General features: G+C 34.2%; 1 protein-coding gene across 1 annotated transcript in view; it reads right to left on the reverse strand.

Moving 5' to 3' along the window:
• Nucleotides 1-18597, reverse strand: part of LOC138184168 (uncharacterized) — a 353608-nt gene that overhangs the window by 35612 nt on the left and 299399 nt on the right. The window contains exon 2 of the mRNA XM_069121905.1: nt 3734-3794. Coding sequence (XP_068978006.1) covers nt 3734-3794 — 61 coding nt within the window. The remainder of the gene's footprint in view (nt 1-3733; nt 3795-18597) is intronic.

Here is an 18597-nt window from a genome sequence, read left to right on the forward strand (position 1 = left end):
GTTTCAGCAACCAGCTGGTTTGGGTGTGTTACAAGTCTTTCTTTATACTTTTTTGCATATCTAGCGATTTCCTCTTTGACTGTTGGAATTGCTATAAAAGTGATCTTAAAATCTTCAATACTCCCCTTATCGTTTTGCTATAAACGTTTGTAAAGTGTAGTAATATTAGTGATTTAACTTGAAGTCTGTAAAATTGTAAAAACATTTCGCAACAAAATTCTACAAGCCAGATTTTATAACCTGTAATTTCACTAATATTCCTTTCACTACGGGCGGCATCTCCGCAGCGGCATTCCCGCTGAACGAACCGCCGCGCCAAAGCAGTGCACAGTGCGCGAGAAAAATCTCAGCAGCCGCGTTACTGCAAACCGAGCTGCTCTGATGGTGTTTTTCGAAGAAAAAAGCTTTCCTCAAAACAGAGTATTTATAGCTTTTTAACACACTCACTTTTAACCCTTTCACTTCGACAGTCCAGTCCGCCTAAGTGCTCTCCCTATACGGAGGCGCGCGCCACAAATGCACACAGTGGCGTAATTGCTGTATAAATGTTTTCCTAAGTCTTAAATAACAACTGTGCTGAATAAAACAATAATAAAACAATCTTTGCTTCGCTGTCAATGGATTTAATAGATTTTTTAGCATGAAACACTATACGATCGTTTGGATATATGAAATATATTGCGTGAAATGTTTTGATGTTGTTTCAACAATAAGTAACTTTTAAGAAGCGATTAATCCAATATATCAATAAAATCAACAGAAAATGCTCTGCCGGTAACGAAAAAATATATTATTGACTACAGATGGCATTGGTGTATACCTGATATATGGGGTGCCGATCGTCGCGTGGTTGCCGCCTATAAGCGGCAGCCGTTACCCACAGGTCATCTAGCTGGCGCCGCCTATAAGCGGCACCCGAAACGAAAGGGTTAATCACAATTTGGAAACAAATAACATTACAGAATATGACAATATGATATAATATAATATAATTGTATGATACTAATAGCTTTTAATAATAGTATTGCGTGTGGTATCTTTCGAAATATGGTGTTACACATAGGCCAACATCGCAAATCTGGCACTGGCATCGCGATTCGCTCCACAGTTCCCATCAATCGATTATAATCGACAACACACTTCGGTTTTTTAATAATTTTTTGTGTGCGATGATGACGTTTCGTGTCAACCAATTCTTCATTGTGGAAAGTGGACAACATATACACTACCCTCTTGTTACACCATTTTATTGTTAATAAAAGACTTGAGGATGTACAATACTCGTATGTACAATAGGCGGCATCTTACGCAAAGCGACTATAGTCGCCCGTAATACGTCAGTGGCATCTTAAGCAGAGCGACTATAGTCGCCCGTAGTATGTTACTGACATTTTGCGGAAAGCGACTGTAGTCGCCCGTAGCAGCGAAAGGGTTAAAACTTCCCGAATAGTCTGTCTTGGTACGTGCAATTAGCTCTGGCTAGAGCTAACTCGTCTCAATACATTTCGTTCGAGTTCGACCGCGTACAGATTACTTTTGAATTAATTCTATGACTTTATAGGGTCGATACGGGCAATGGTCTAAGAAGATAGTGGAAAACTGATACTCGAAGTCGTTACTCGAGTGTTGTTCTATCTGTGTACCAATTTCTCTATCAATCTATCGTATTACGGAGGAAACAATCAGGCAAAATGAAAACGCATTCTATTGGATATGAGATAATTATATTAATTTCGAAAATAAGTTGTCGATCAAACGCATTGATATGAAGTTAAATAAAGGTATTAAAGTTTCTCAAATGTAAAATACTATAAATATAAAATACATAGAAAATTTAAATCGAATGAATCGTTGAATACTAACGTTGTTTTGGGTTACAACTTCTAGATTGTTATTGCTGTTTCTTGTAATGTTCAGCTGGAGCTACACAAGAAGGTTAATTTTTTGTGGTAATGTGCTTCCTACTATATTCCTTTGGTATTGTAGCATTGAGTGAGCGAAGATCAAAGTCGGCATACATTATCTCTATACATATACATACTTCTTTCAATATATCTTGTTATTACAAATTCATCCACTAGTTTCTTTATCAAACAACCCTACACGTTATTCACCTCAAATAAATTAAAAATCTGTATCATCATTGTGAGTTTTAATTTAAATTCTCAACATAAGTTGTAATATATGTATAACTGGATATGGAATAATTCATAAATAGTAAATAAGGATTTCTTTTAAAAATAATGAAAGTAAAAATGATGAAGACAAAAGACTAAAGAAGACTGGTTTTCTGTTACTTTCTTTTTTTAGACATTTATTATTTTTTATCTTTTCTCAGCTTTCTTTCGAGACACTTCTTCCAGAAAATTAATATCCAAATTTTTCTCAAATTCCAATTCATATAAAAACTGTTCATCTATGTAATTTGTACTTAATATGCATAATGACCCTTCTGGCTCTAAATTTGAAAACAAATAATAAGAGCAACTTCTTTGATAATAAAGCCATTATTATTTCCAGTTAAAATTCTATCTAAATTATTACTAACATTGTATCGTTAGTCGTTACTCAAAATTCAAACGATCAAATACAAAATTGCAACGTTAAAATGCAAACATTAAAATACAACTGCTGTAATCTGTATTTAAATATTTCTATTAAAATTAATTTGTATTCAAAATAAAACTTATAATACTGAATACAATATCACTAAAACTTGTATTATAAGTAGAAAATGTAGTTTTATTCAAAACAGTATCACAAAACATAATTTTAGAATCATTTTCTAATAAAAATCATTATCATTTCATCAATCATTTTTATCTTTGCTACTGCCTTATTCTATCGTATCATAAATATAATAAACAAATGAGAAATTAATTGTGTAAATTATTTTACTGAAATAAATATTAACTTTTCACTTTTATACAAATTTATTCAAACATTGTTGAAACACTTAACCCCTTAACCTACAGTATCGTGTGAGAGATGTGATACGTCGATGTTATTGATTTATTATTTACTTCAAGATAATAAATCTTTCTTGTTCAATGATCAATTGCTAGTAACTATCTATCAAACATCTTGCAAAATAAAATTAGTTGTACCTTACACATGCATTTATACAGGGTGGTTGGTAACTGGTGGTACAAGCGGAAAGGGGGTGATTCTACGCGAAAAAAGAAGTCGAAAATATAGAATAAAAATTTTTCGTTCGAGGCTTTGTTTTCGAGAAAATCGACTTTGAATTTTCGCTCGGTACGCGTGCACTTTATCACGTCTCGTTATAACGGATCTCACTGTAGATCGTTGTCTCGATGGGAATATTTAAAAAAAAAATTTTTATTTAGAATCACCCCCTTTCCGCTTGTACCACCAGTTACCAACCACCCTGTATATCAAAAGATATGTGCGATTTGCACAACTTCGAGCGCTTAGTCAAACCGTGAAATGACTCGACGTGTAAACAACTATGTTGTTGCTTATGGCTTGCACTATTGGAACTTCGTAAGGCAAAGGTTAATAGATTTTTTCCATTAAATTTCATATTTTTCGATTATGAAAAGAAATTATATTAATCGTAAATTTGTCACCATAATAAAGGATGTTGTAAATAATGAAACAAATCGAATAAGAAATCTTTCTGCCTCTTTTTCTCTCTTTCTCGATACTTGGACCTCGAAATCTGATAATTGAGTTGAATTACGGTATACGCATGTTGAATTATCCTCACGTAACGTAAAACCCCATGACGTGCTGACGGTACGCCACATCCACCCCGACGCCGCACACAACTGAAACAGAAAAATATTACGGATCAACAGGAATGGTTGAGAATTCCACTATCTCAGTAATGAATTTTGTCTTAATTGGATATTCGATGATACATTTATCGAACGAGTGTTTTTTCACATTTTCACAGGCTATAGCGGGCAAAATGGGATACGTTTTATGGAAATGCAAAACACCACGGGGACAAGATAATAAAACAACCCCATGTGAGCGGAACGTGTTACGGCAGAAACGATTTATCGCGTATTATCCGTATAAGATTAATTACAGATTAAAAAAGCGAGTCCATTCGTGAATTGATCAAAGCTTTATGGAACAGTTTATATTTACGATAATATTTTAATCGCTTTATCCTCTTTCTTTAAAAGATGGAAACTGGTTATTATAAATTTTTTTTTATCGAAGTCCACATTGTTAAATAGTATAAATGTATTTTTTTCAAAAATACATACATATCTAGAAAATTTTATTATGAATTCTCACAATCACTTACATAGTCTTATGGTTTCGCATTTTACAGTATTGTATAATATTTAGAAGCATAGATTTTTTAGACAGGTATAATTATAGAATTTAGTTAATTTTTGCATTAGAACGCATTTTATACACAGTTCCTTCAGATTAAAGATTTTGTCACTTGTACTACTTTCCCCCGAGCTCCTTAATTACTTTCCTTGGTTTATCAATTGCATTATGATCAAAACATTTATACAGGGTGGTTGGTAACTGGTGGTACAAGTGGAAAGGGGGTGATTCTACGCGAAAATGGAAGTCGAATTTTTTTATTTTTCCATCGAGACAATGACCTACAGTGAGATCCGTTATAACGTACCGCACGCGTACCGAGCGAAAATTCAAAGTCGATTTTCTCGAAAACAAAGCCTCAAACGAAAAATGTTTATTCTACATTTTCGACTTCTTTTTTCGCGTAGAATCACCCCCTTTACGCTTGTACCACCAGTTACCAACCACCCTGTATATACACGATATATGGAGGAATGATAGAGCGGATAATTGTTATGGAAGGTTGTACTATTACTTAATTGAAACATGACTTCATGTTCTAATAAAAATTTAAGGTAGAACAAATTTAAAGGAGGATTCGGTAAAGCGTTTTCATTATTTTTTAAATAGCGTATCATTTGTTTATACTTCGGTTTTCAATTGTTATATAGTAACATTTATTTTAAATATCCTCTATATTGCGCAATATGCGTAGTTAAAGTATTATGACAATGAGGATTTTTCTCGGTAAAAGCTGAAAGGTTCAAGGGGAACAAGTTAAATAATCTAATTCGCGGTAGAAAGGTTAAAAAATTGTTAAATATTTGTTATAATATTGTGAATATTATATATCTAATATTGTAATTCAGAAGAATTTTCGTAATATTCAAAAGTATGTATATCTTAATTTCTTTCAAAATTTTCTGCGTCAGTTTAATTCCGAATTTCTTAATTATTTAGGGGCATTGCTTATGCTGTTCGAAGAATTGAAGATGCATTATGTGCAGCTCTATAGCACGCATTCCAAGTATAGAAAAGTAGCTAATTCAAGAGAGAATTAGAGAAATATTATCGAGTATTATTATATGTATAGTATATGTACTTGAGTATATCATTTGAAAACTATACTAAAGACAAAATTTTAAAAATTCAAAGAGAGAAAATTAATTAGAAAGGTAAAATTGTATTAGAAGACAGACAAAATGCGATCTTTATATTTAAATTTAATTATACGTTTCATATTCGTTTAAGTTAATGTTACAAAATTCTTCAATACTCTTAAGTCTTGTCTTGCTTTCATTAATCCTAGAATTTAAGAGAAAATTTATACGAAGTATGAAAAGGATAATTAAATTTATATACATAGTTGTTATCTCATTTGCATTTAATTACAATATTTTTAAATCTATAGATTTTGTACATTACTTGCAAACTAATCTCTTTACATCCAGTATCATTATACTACTTCAATAAGTTATTAATTACCCAAATGATAAATGTACTTTTTTTATTTTTGGTAAAACTGATCTCAAAGTAGAATATATTATGCCTTTCTTACAAAATCCTCCGAAAAAGGTCGGGTCTGAAGGGATTAAATTAATGTTTTTATAATATTTGCAACATAACTGAAAATATTCGCTTACGCAAAATGAATTAAAATAATCTTGACATTTTTCGAGAATGGAATTGTTTTAATTAGCAAAAAATGGGTATATGAAATGTAATAATAATAAATGAATAATAATATAATAAATAATGGCGTATAAAAAATGTAAGAAACTTGTAAAAAAACTTGTTCCTTCCTTTTATACGAGATTTATTCAAGTACGTAAAAAGTTGCAACATTAAAAGTTACGTCAGTTTCCTTTCAACTGCCGAGTGTGCAGACATGTGTCTAGTTCTCAGTGAAGTTCACAATACAATAAGTGACGACCCTTCGTCGAAAGTGAGTTGAAACAGAAATAGACCAAGTGTTTTCCAAACTTACTCGTGAAAAATCCAACACTTCTAATCTCTAATCCAAATCATAGCCACTCGACTAGTTATTTCAATTTATTATTATAGTTATCCCAAATTAGTTATCCCAAAATTATTATTTTAATTTAAACTACTTTATGTATAAAAATTATTATCTTATTATTATTAAATATTCTTATATTAATAACTATACTTATTTCAATAAATCAAACTAAAATAATTCTTAAAAATTTAAATTTTAATTATTCTACAAATAATAAAATAAGTATTATTAACAAATTATATTTAAAACCTAATTATTGTATCTTATTAATATTTATTATTTTTTTAATTATAATATTATTAATTATACTATTAACTAGCCCGATAGAATTAACTAGCTCGAAGATGGCCCAAGTAATTAGATCAGGCTGTTATCTTTTTTTTTTTCATTTAATTCTTAACATTCACAATTTGTCCAGTTTGGACATTTGGTAGAATTAGGCTCTCATGAACAAAACTACAACCGCACGGTTCTACCTCCTCCGTGGCAAAAGGATAATATATCCCATCTTTCAAACCACACAAACAACATCAAAAAACGTAAGCTTGATTCAATAAAAAAAAATGTAAACACTAGACAGAACGAACCGTCAACAAGCCACGTTATCACTTACAACACATTTGCAATATTCGAATCTACAGACGATTCTGTGGACGTAGTTGAAACATCAACAAATCAACACATACACAAAAATCCTCCTCCCCCACCGATTTTCATTAAGGATGTTATCGACATTCAAACAATGATAAAGTCCATCGAGAAAGATATTAGCAAAGAGGATTGCATATTAAATTAAGTAATTATACATATTGAGAATAATCAGGTTACAATCCTGCTGGCCAACCCAGACTCCTATGGAAAACTAACAAAGTTACAAAAAACCCTGAACGCAAACTTTAGATGAACTAAAACTTGAACTCTTAAATCATAGCCATGAAGTAACCAACATTAGCAATATAAGGCATAAAATCACAAAAAACCCGCTATCCTTATTCTTTATTGACTTAAAACAAAAGCCAAATAACAAAGAAGTCTAAAATATCAATCGTTTAATGAATTCTGTAGTAAAAATTGGACCTCCTTTTATAAAAAGAGAGATAGTTCAATGTAAAAGGTGCCAAAGGTACGGCCACACGCAGAAATATTGCAACTACAATCACCGCTGTGTTAAACGTGCAGGTATTCATTCTACAGATCAGTGCACTAAATCTTCAGAAACTCCTGCGAAGTGCATCCTCCGTGAAGGAGAGCATCCTGCGAACTATAAAGGTTGCACAGCCTACAAGACTTTGTATAAAAACAAGTACCCCAAAGCCAGAGTTAAGGATCTAACCAACCAAACACTTAATCCACAAAAATTCACTACTCCTTCAGTCTCTTATGCACAGGTAGTTCAAGGAAATCAAAGCAGACGGAAAATCTATAGTGATCAACCACAAATTAGTGCTCCCAGTTCACAAAACACGGCTTGAAAAATTAATCGTGAAACAAACAGAGCAAATTAATAACTTGCTATCATTGCTTACAATCATTGCGTAGCTCTTTGGAATGCTTACGGTCTAGCTCAGCATAAATACGAACTAGTACTCTTCCTAAAACAACAAGAAATTGATGTAATGTTTATATCTGAAACTCACTTCACCGATAAAAATTACCTGAAAATAAATGATTATAACTTTTACTATACCCAACATACCAGTGGGAAGGCCCACGGCGGCACCGGAATTATCATCAAGACGAGCATAAAGCACTATAAGCTTCCATCATTCCAGAAGGACTACCTCCAAGCTACAAACGTAGCAATAGAAGATTGACATGGTCCAATCACCACATCAGCAGTATATTGTCCTCCTAGACATTCTATTTCCAAAGAAGACTTTGATAAATTCCTCGAAGACCTGGGCAATAGATTCATAGCTGGAGGAGACTATAACGCTAAACATACGCAATGGGGCACCAGACTTATCACAGTAAGAGGCAAAAATCTTTTGAAATGCATAAACGCCAACAGACTTAACTACCTCAGTACGAACGAACCCACTTACTGGCCCACTGACACTAACAAACTACCTGACTTATTAGACTCCTTTACAACTAAAAACATCTTGCCAAGATATATCCAAATCAACTCCTCTGTGGAACTCTCTTCAGATCATTCAGCCGTCATAGCAACAATTAACTCAACAATTATCGAAAATCAACTTAATGGCTTTATTCATAACCAACTCACAAACTGGCAGCTCTTTAGGGAAGTATTCGATCATTCATCAGCCTCAATATCCTTAAAGACAAACGAAGATATAGAAGCAGCCACGGAATATTTAAACCCCAGCATAATAATCGCGATCCGTTCTTCCACCCCCACTAAGTGTTTTGTCAATAAACAGGAATACCCCCATTACATAATAATAAAAATCGCAGAAAAATGCAGACTTAGAAGAGTATGGCAAAGTCCTAGAACACCTGAAGACAAGCGTATGCTAAATAACGCAACAAGAAAACTAACCAAAATCTTTAAAAATTACAAAAATGACTGTTTTTGAAAATATCTTGCTAATCTGTCTCCCACAGTTTACACCAATTACTCACTATGGAAGGCATTTAGAAAACTCAGTCGTCCTCCGCAAATAATCCCTCCAATTCGCTGTCCGCAAGGTGGATGGGCGCGTAGCCCTATACAAAAGGCCAACTTGTTTGCAATTCACCTAACTAATGTCTTCAAACCGTATTCCTCCACTATTGCCGCCGAAATAATGGAATACTTGTACTCTCACTTCCAGATGTCTCCTCCTATTAAACCTTTCTCATTTCTGGAAGTTACAGAGTTAATCCGTCGTCTAAATCCCAGGAAAGCATCGGGACATGATCAGGTAAGTAACAAAGCTATCAAGGAGCTTCCCATAAAAGGGATTGCCTTTCATTACTTCTATTTTTAATGCAATTCTTCGCCTTGAATACTATCCTAAGTCCGGGAAAATATCATTAATTACTCTAATTTCTAAAGCTGGAAAACCAATACACGAAACCAGCTCTTATCGCCCAATTAGTCTTCTACGCACTTTGTCCAAACTATTTGAGAAGATACTAACGAAACGACTCCTTCCACTCTTAGAGGATTTGAAAGCAATGCCAGATCATCAATTCGGTTTTCGGAAGCAACATTCTACGATAAAGCAAATTCATCGTCTAACTGATAAAATCAGTCAAGGTTTAGAAAAGAAAAAATATTGCTCTGCGATATTCCTGAACATTCAGCTGGCGTTCGACAAAGTGTGGCATGAAGGACTTTTGTTCAAACTAAAGAAAATCCTACCACACACCTACTACTCCATCTTAAAATCATATCTAACCAATAGGCTGTTCATGATTAGATACTTAGACGCTATAACTGCAACATTCCTAATAGAAGCTGGCATATCCCAAGGCAGTGTCCTCGGACCTCTGCTGTTGATCGCCTACACTGCCGATTTACCAACCTTAACAGAGATAACCATAGCGACATTTGCTGATGACACAGCGCTATTAGCATCCCGCTCAGACCCGATAATTGGATCTTCAACTCTCCAGCGAGGTCTCGAGTCTATGGAAAAGTGATTCCACAAATGGCACTTCAAGATAAATGAAAATAAATCCAGTCATGTAACTTTCACGCTGCGAAAACAATCCTGCCCACAGGTGACAATAAATAATATTCCAATTCCAAACAAAGGTACAGTCAGATATCTGGGCATGATTCTGAACAGAAGAATGACATGGAAACGGCACATCGTAGATAAAACTAAACAATCGAAATCAAAACTAAAAAAATTCTACTGACTCGTTGGTAGACGCTCCAACTTAAACATGCAGAGTAAAATAACGCTATATAAAGCCATATTAAAACCTGTTTGGATCTACGGGATCCAACTATGGGGAACAGCGAATAATTGCAACATAGAAATTCTCCAACGATTCCAATCAAAAACTCTAAGATCCTTAATAGATGCACCTTGGTATGTTACCAATGAAACAATACATCGCGACCTTAAGATACCCACAGTTAAAGAAGAAATATCCAAGTTCAGAAACTGATACCAGGTCTGTAAGTATGAAATCGGAATTTGCTTATAGATGGCCCTAGCTGATAATGTAGTTATCACTAAACTGCGTCATTGATGCCAAAAGTCTTTGTTGACATCTCACAAACATTTTCGACTCAGAACAATACAAGTTTCATACAACAGCATAGTTTGTATAGCGTTGAACATGTCAAATTTTGTGCCTGGAAACTACGATTTGCGGACAGCATTGATTTTCTGTTACCATTTGAAGAAAACTGCCGCAGAATCGCGTCGAATGCTTGTCGAAGCTTACGGTGAGCATGCTCTTGGTAAATCACAGTGCTTTGAGTGGTTTACAAAATTCAGAAATGGCAATTTTGACGCGAGGAACGAAGAACGTGGAAGACCACCGAAAAAGACCACCGAGCTGTTAAAACCTGGCTAAACCGTTAATACCGAGCGCTACCGACAACAAATGATCGATTTGAATCAAGCTTTGCGTGAAAAACGACCAGAATATCAAAAAAGGCAACACAAAGTAATTTTGCTTCGTGATAATGCACCATCACATACAGCAAAACCGGTCAAGGACACGATCGAAGCGTTCAGTTGGGAAATACTTTCGCACGCGGCTTACTCACCAGACTTGGCTCCGTCCGATTACTATTTATTTGCATCGATGGGACACGCACTTTCTGACCAGCACTTCACTTCTTACGAAAATGTACGAAAATGGCTCGATGACTGGTTTGCCTCAAAAGAGCGACAGTTTTTTTGGCGTGGCATCAACCAATTGCCAGACAGGTGGGAAAAATGTATAGCTAGCGATGGGCAATACTTCGAATAAAATATTTTTAATCATTTTCATACAATAAACGTGTATTTTCTATACAAAAATTCCGGTTTCATATTTACATACCTGGTATAATATAAGAGTTAACAACCACAAAAACCCATTAGTTACCCAATTACTTAATACGACGGATCAGATCCGCAGACTAAAAAGATAATACTCTTTACGCTTTAATATGAAGCATTAGATTCAACTAGAATCAAACATACTGTAAATTCTTATAATCCAAGTTACAGTACCACGCCAAAATAATTTACTTATAATTCTCAATGAGAATTGATTGTAAATAGTCTACCAAATAAAAAAAAAAAGTTACGTAACTTTTGTTCAAGAATGTTTCAGGTACTTTCGGTAGTTCTAAAGATATCATCAAAGCAATAACATTTTCTAGCATAATTTAAACCTTTAAACTTACGTTTCGCTAGATGAGTTACAATTTCCCAGAATTATGTTTTCTACACTGAATGCATTCTAAATCTTGTAAAATTTTTACTAAACGTTTTATACAGCGAGTCTTAATATTTATCCTTAAATAAAACTTTGCCGATTGTCATAAAAAACAAAAGATTAAGTATATGTTGAAAATGTTTAACATAATAAGTTTCTTTTAATACTTCATTTTATATATTTATTATTTATATTTTAATTTATTATTTATATGTCCTTTGAAATATTGTTAAATATAAAGGTTAAACCATGAAACGTGATCAGCTTAGATTTCGTTCTGAGCGGGACGAGCGAAAAATTTGGTGTCTACTATAACATGATTAAAAAATTTATTAAAAATTGTTGTGCTTCAGATAAAAAAGATACTTGTTATGCTAATTACAGAATTCGTCTCAATATCCGTCAAGAGATAAGTGTACAAAATTATTATATAATAAAATAAAAATACTAAATAAAATTATCATATCATCTTAAAGTACTCTTTGAACCATGTTACACCAGACAAAAAATTATCGATCGGGCCACTAAAAACAGAATTATTTAAGCCAATCACGTATCATGGTGGATCACCCAGCATAGAAATTACCAGTAACACACAAGAAAATTATATATACATATATTATGTGGTATATAAATATATAAATATTACATAAGTACTATGTTATATTTACAGATTTAGTTATATTTTATTTCTATTTTGTTACATAAACGATCTTAGAATATTTTATCCATTTGCATATGTAATTTTTATTTGTTATTAATTCACATTATTATTCATACGTAAATCTTTACATTGTGCACATAATTTCAAAATGCTTCTAGAGCAAATCAGCATTCATCTTCTGATAACAAAATATAAATAGAAATATTTCACAATATTTCTTAGGATAATAAATAACTTGCCGAAAATCATGATTAAATCGTATTTATTATTTCTAATTATAATATTGTTCTACAACATTTCATTTTATGAAAATAATAAAAATATTTCAATTATCTTTTATTATCTACTATCTAATTAGTCATTTATTTCTCTTTGTCTAAATATTTTCCAATGTATTTTGTACAATAATTTACGATTGTGTTCCTTCATTTTTCAATTCCTTGTACGATATATCATCATAAACAATAATTTTCTTAATTAAAAAACGAAACAAAAGAGAAAAGGAAGAAATACAATTTGCTTCAGTAAGCATTCTTTGAGGTAAAAAGCCAACCACGGTAAGCAATCCTGATGTTATATTATCATGTCTAATTCTTACATTACCTTGCGTAACAACCTCTTAAATATTCATTAAGAAAACAAAATTGCGTAAGAAGACGAATCGTTCGTAACGATTTATTAAACATGTACAACAGGAAGCTGATGTGACATAAATCACATCTCAACCTACATCACAGATAAGACATCGACCCCGACCTTCGGACACCTTCCACATCATAACCTACACCGAGCCCCTCAACATCCTCAAATCAAAACGTATACAAACCGAGACTTCCCCCAGCTCGGGTAGTTCTTGTTCTAGTCGTTGTTTTTGTACAACCCCTTTCTCCGGTTCAGTGTTATTCTATTATTGTAAGTGTTAAAATTTATAATAAAGTTCGATAAAAGAAAATTAATAGTTGGGTTATGACTTAGCCTTCTTTTCTCTTACATTCCAAGTATCAATTTTACGTAACACTGACCTCGTCCAAAATCTCTATGTACATATATTTGAACATTCGCCGTTCCAATGCAATGACGTAACTACGAATTTGCAAATTTTGAAATAAAAGTCTTTAAACTCAGACATATCTAATTTTTATACTTTTATAAGCTTCATAGTAATTCCGAACATCTTTGGCCACTAGATGACAGTAACATCTGAGGTGCAGTTGTGTTGTTCGTGATACTTGTAGCTGCTGGCTGAAGATGTCGCTACTGGGGTACTGCTATTATTCTTCTAATTTAAAAAAATTTTAAATTTAAATTTAAATAAAAATTCTTTTTTTTATTTTTTTTTTAATTTTTCTGTCGAGACAACGATCTACAGTGAGATCCGTTATAACGAGACGTGATAAAGTGCACGCGTACCGAGCGAAAATTCAAAGTCGATTTTCTCGAAAACAAAGCCTCAAACGAAAAATTTTTATTCTATATTTTCGACTTCTTTTTTCGCGTAGAATCACCCCCTTTCCGCTTGTATCACCAGTTACTAACCACCCTGTATATGTCGGGTTCACGTTAGGGTTAGGGTTAGGGGCGTGTAACGAATCTTCATTTAGATTAGACATTGTTGTTATGCAATAGAGGGGATATTCACTAGTACAAATATGATTATGAGTACAAGTGTGGATATTGTAGGAAATCGATAAAAATAATTAGCAAAGATGAAACATACTACATAAACAAAGCAACAAACATATCAAAACCAAGCCAATCACTAAACGAAGAACAGGAGTGCTCAGTTACAAACGAAATTGAAATGGAACTAATGCAAAACAATGACGAGAATAAAACTAATAACGAGCTAACCCACCAGGATGAAAGCTAGAAGGTGGAAAGTTACAACAAAAAACGAAAATTAACACCAAGCACAAACGTTAGGAAAACTATAGAAGCAGAAAAACAACAATGGCTACAAGAAATTACACTCTGAAACTCCTTCAGCGCACTGCCAGAAGAGAAAGAAATAGACTCAGCCGGAAAACCAACAACCCACATCGCCAAACCACCACCAATTTACATTGAAGCCCAAATAATAGACTCCCTCATTGAACTACTGAACAACACGGCAGGAAAAGAAAATTACAGTATAAAACAATTAAAACAAGGCCAAGTAAAAGTACAAACGAACACCCCAGAAACTGTCAGAAAAGTGACAAAAGCACTAAAAGAAGAGAACGCCAGGTATCACACTTACCAGCTCAAAACTAATAAAAGTTACAGAGCAGTAATCAGAGGATTACATCCAAAAACAAATACAAATAACATATGCGAGGAACTAGTTAAAACTAGGTAACTGCAATAAACAACATAACCAGGTATGATACTAAACAACCATTACCGCTATTCCTAATAGAACTCGAACCTAAAAATAATAACAAAGAAATTTTTGAAATTAAAAAGGTTCTAAACACGATAGTAACAGTGGAACCACTTAGACATAAAAAAGACATACCGCAATGCATACGGTGTCAGCAATATGGACACACAAAAAATGACTGCAACAGAATCCCGGTGTGTGTCAAATGCGCAGAAAAGCACCTAACGATAAACTGTCCATACATAGGAAAAATAAATGAAGTAAAATGTTACAACTGTAATGGAAACCACTCAGCCAGCTATAAAGGATGTGAAATCAGGAAACAACTACAACGTAAACTGTTTCCACCACTTCGCAATAGATCAGTCCATAACTACCAACCATAACAAAGTTTAACGGATAATGAAGCAACATTGAAAGCACAAAATGAACCAAAAGCTATAAACAGAAACACAGGTCCCCAAGGAAACCGAAGCTACGCGCAAGTAACCCAAAACATTAGACAAGCAACGCCCACAAACAATCAAAATCAAAGCAACAACACCGAAGGCGCTACAGAAATCAAAGAACTACTAAAACAATCTATCAAAAACACCGAAATGCTAACAAAAATGATAAGCGAACAAAACGCAGTTCTCAGACAGCAAACGCAACAAATCACAGTCATGATATGAAAATACCATACTACACCATATATGATACCAAACATCCCTCAGGAAAAGCACACGGAAGGACCGCAGTGATAATAAGAAACGATATCAAACATCACTTACACAGCCAAGTAAGAAAGGAATATACCCAAGCAACCACCGTTACAGTACAAACTAGTAGCAACCACTTCCAGTTGTCAGCGGTATATGTACCACCGCGACACAAAATGACAACACAAATGTGGGAAGTGTACTTTCAACACTTAGGTGACAAGTATATCGCAGCGGGAGACTACAATGCAGAGTACACGCTATGGGGATCAAGAATTACCACACCTCGAGGTAGAACCCTGGAAAAATACATTAGAAACAACAACCTCAATATATTATCCACAGGAAGACCGACATACTGGCCGACAGACCTGAGCCAAATTTCTGACCTACTCGATTTTACAGTTACAAAGGGACTAAACGCAAATAAACTAAAAATGACACCCAGCCTCGAGCTTAGCTTCGACCATACACACATAATAATTACATACAGAAAAAAAACCAAAACTTCAAAACAATTCAGAGACACTATGCAATAAAACCACCAAATGGCAAACATTTAAAGAAATAATTGAGAGCAAAACCAACTGCAACATCCCATTGAAAACACCTGAACACATCGATCAAGCAATAACAACATTTACAGAAACTATCCAAGAAGCAGCATGGACAACCACTATACCTGAACCAACCAACAGACAAACAAAAATAATTCCACCAGACATACCTGAAAAAATTAGAGAAAAAAGAAAAGCGAAAGCAAAATGGCAAAAACATAGAACACGAGAAAACAAAAAACACCTAAACAAACTTGCAAAGGAAATAAAAAACAAAATAAAAGAGCACAACAATAACGAATTCACAAAATTCATAGAGTCACTCTCTGCACACGAGAACTAAAATTACTCCCTATGGAAAGCCACGAAAAAAATAAAGAAACCAATAAAACTAGTCCCAGCAATCAGAAAAGCAAACAACACATGGGCAAGAAGCAACGAAGAGCAAGCTGAAGAATTTTCCAACCACCTTTACAACACATTTACACCACATAATATCAACAACAACAACCCCAAATGCCATACGGACGAGGATGCGCAAACCACTAGTACCTCAACTGACAAACACTACACCATACCTAAAACAACAGCACAAGAAATTAGAAACATAATCGAGAAAACAAAAAATAATAAAGCATCAGGAATCGACCTAATCAATGGTAAAATCTTGAAAAACCTTCCGCCAAAAGCGATGAGTACTAATGACAATAATATTCAATGCAATACTAAGAATTCAATACTTTCCTAAACTATGGAAACTGGCACAGAGCATAATGTTACCTAAACCAGGCAAAGACCCACACCAAACTGCATCTTACAGACCAATATCGCTACTTCCTGTGTTTTCCAAAATACTAGAGAAAATAATATACGACCGCATAAAACCAATAATGGAGAAGGAAAAATTAATACCAGATCACCAATTTGGATTCAGAAACAAACAATCAGGAAACAATTCCCAGAGCAAATATACCAATTAATAAAATCTTACTTAAGCAGCAGAACCTTCGTAATAAAAGTCAAGGACACATACTCTGAAGTTAAAGACATCAAGGCAGGGGTTCCGCAAGGAAGCGTCTTAGAACCAATACTATACACACTATACACGGCCAACGTACCAACAACTACCAATAGCAAAATACTGACATTCGTGGACGACACAGCTGTACTAGTCAGGCACACTAACCCAGAAACAGCAGTCAAATTACTACAAGAACATGTCACAAAAATAGAAAAGTGGCTGCAAGGTAAACAAATAAAAGCAAGCCCCGATAAATGCAACCATATTACATTCACACTGCGAAAACAGACACCACCAAACATCCTACTGAACGGCACACACATACCGCAAACAAGGCAAGTCAAATACCTAGAACTCCATCTAGAAACACAACTCAACTGGAAACAGCATACTAAATCAATAATGGACAAAATACAGACAACAAGGAGACAAATGCATTGGCTAACAAGTCGAAAATCCAAATTAAGCATAGAAAATAAATTAAAAATATACAAAACGATCATAAAACCAATCTGGACGTACGGAATACCACTATGGGGAACAGCAGCAATGAGCCATATAAACAAAATAGAGATAATCCAAACTAAAATCCTCAGAACAATAGTAAACGCACCATGATACGTCAGAAACGAAGATATACGGAAAGACCTTGGAATACCATCGATCAAGGAGGAGATTAGCAGATACGCAAGAAGGTATAGAGAGAGAGTAGCAACGCACCCAAACCGGCTAGCTGCGGAAACGATCAACACCTCAAACATGGATAGAAGACTGAAAAGGAAACATCCAGCAGACTTCACAAAGGACACACCTAACAAACACGAAGATGGTATCCCGTTGGGGGTAGCCACCCACATGATAATCAAACAGCTGAAAAATTCTACCAAATGTCCAAACTGGACAAATTGTGAATGTAAAGAATTAAATAAAAAAAAACACAATCGGATTGAATGATGACAATCGCTTAATTATGGCTATGGTAGAATCTAAATTAAAGTGTTAAGGAACTTTCCCAAAATTCCAAAGGGAAGGCTCCGGTGTCCTTGTTCATCTTCGAACTATATATTCGATAAAAATAACTACAGAATACAGAGTTGCTTATCTCAACATTATAAAACATTTTCTTCATTATCTTGTGGTGGCACTCGATAGTAAATACCACCGGACGACACCAACTAGTACCGGACAACGGCAGCGCAGTGGTTAACGCCTTAGGTTACGAACGTTCGTAACCCGGGTTTCAAACCCCGGCGCCTGTAGACCGATTTTTCTTCCACAACATCTAAATAAGAAAAAAATACAGCAGTACCCCAGCAGCGACATCTACAGCCAGCAGCTACAATTATCACGGACAACACTTTACACCTCAATCTAATATATAAATTTTACCGACTGAAATTGGTTTTCTTCGGCGTTTGAAAAATCACTTGTTCGCAGTTGCGAACATATTGTTATGCTGGAATGGCGATCTGTATGTATGTACATGTACATATAAGCTATAGTTTAAAAATGTTTGGACACTTTACTGCTTATCTTTAGGGGGATGTATATAATTCAAGCAGAAAATTACGAATAAAAGAATCTGCAGTAATCTTAATTTTTTATGACCATTGTAGTTGCATATAGTAAATAAATA

The sequence above is a fragment of the Bombus flavifrons genome, chromosome 1 (assembly GCF_040668555.2).
Source record: "Bombus flavifrons isolate JBK064 chromosome 1, iyBomFlav1_principal, whole genome shotgun sequence".
NCBI lineage: Eukaryota > Metazoa > Arthropoda > Insecta > Hymenoptera > Apidae > Bombus > Bombus flavifrons.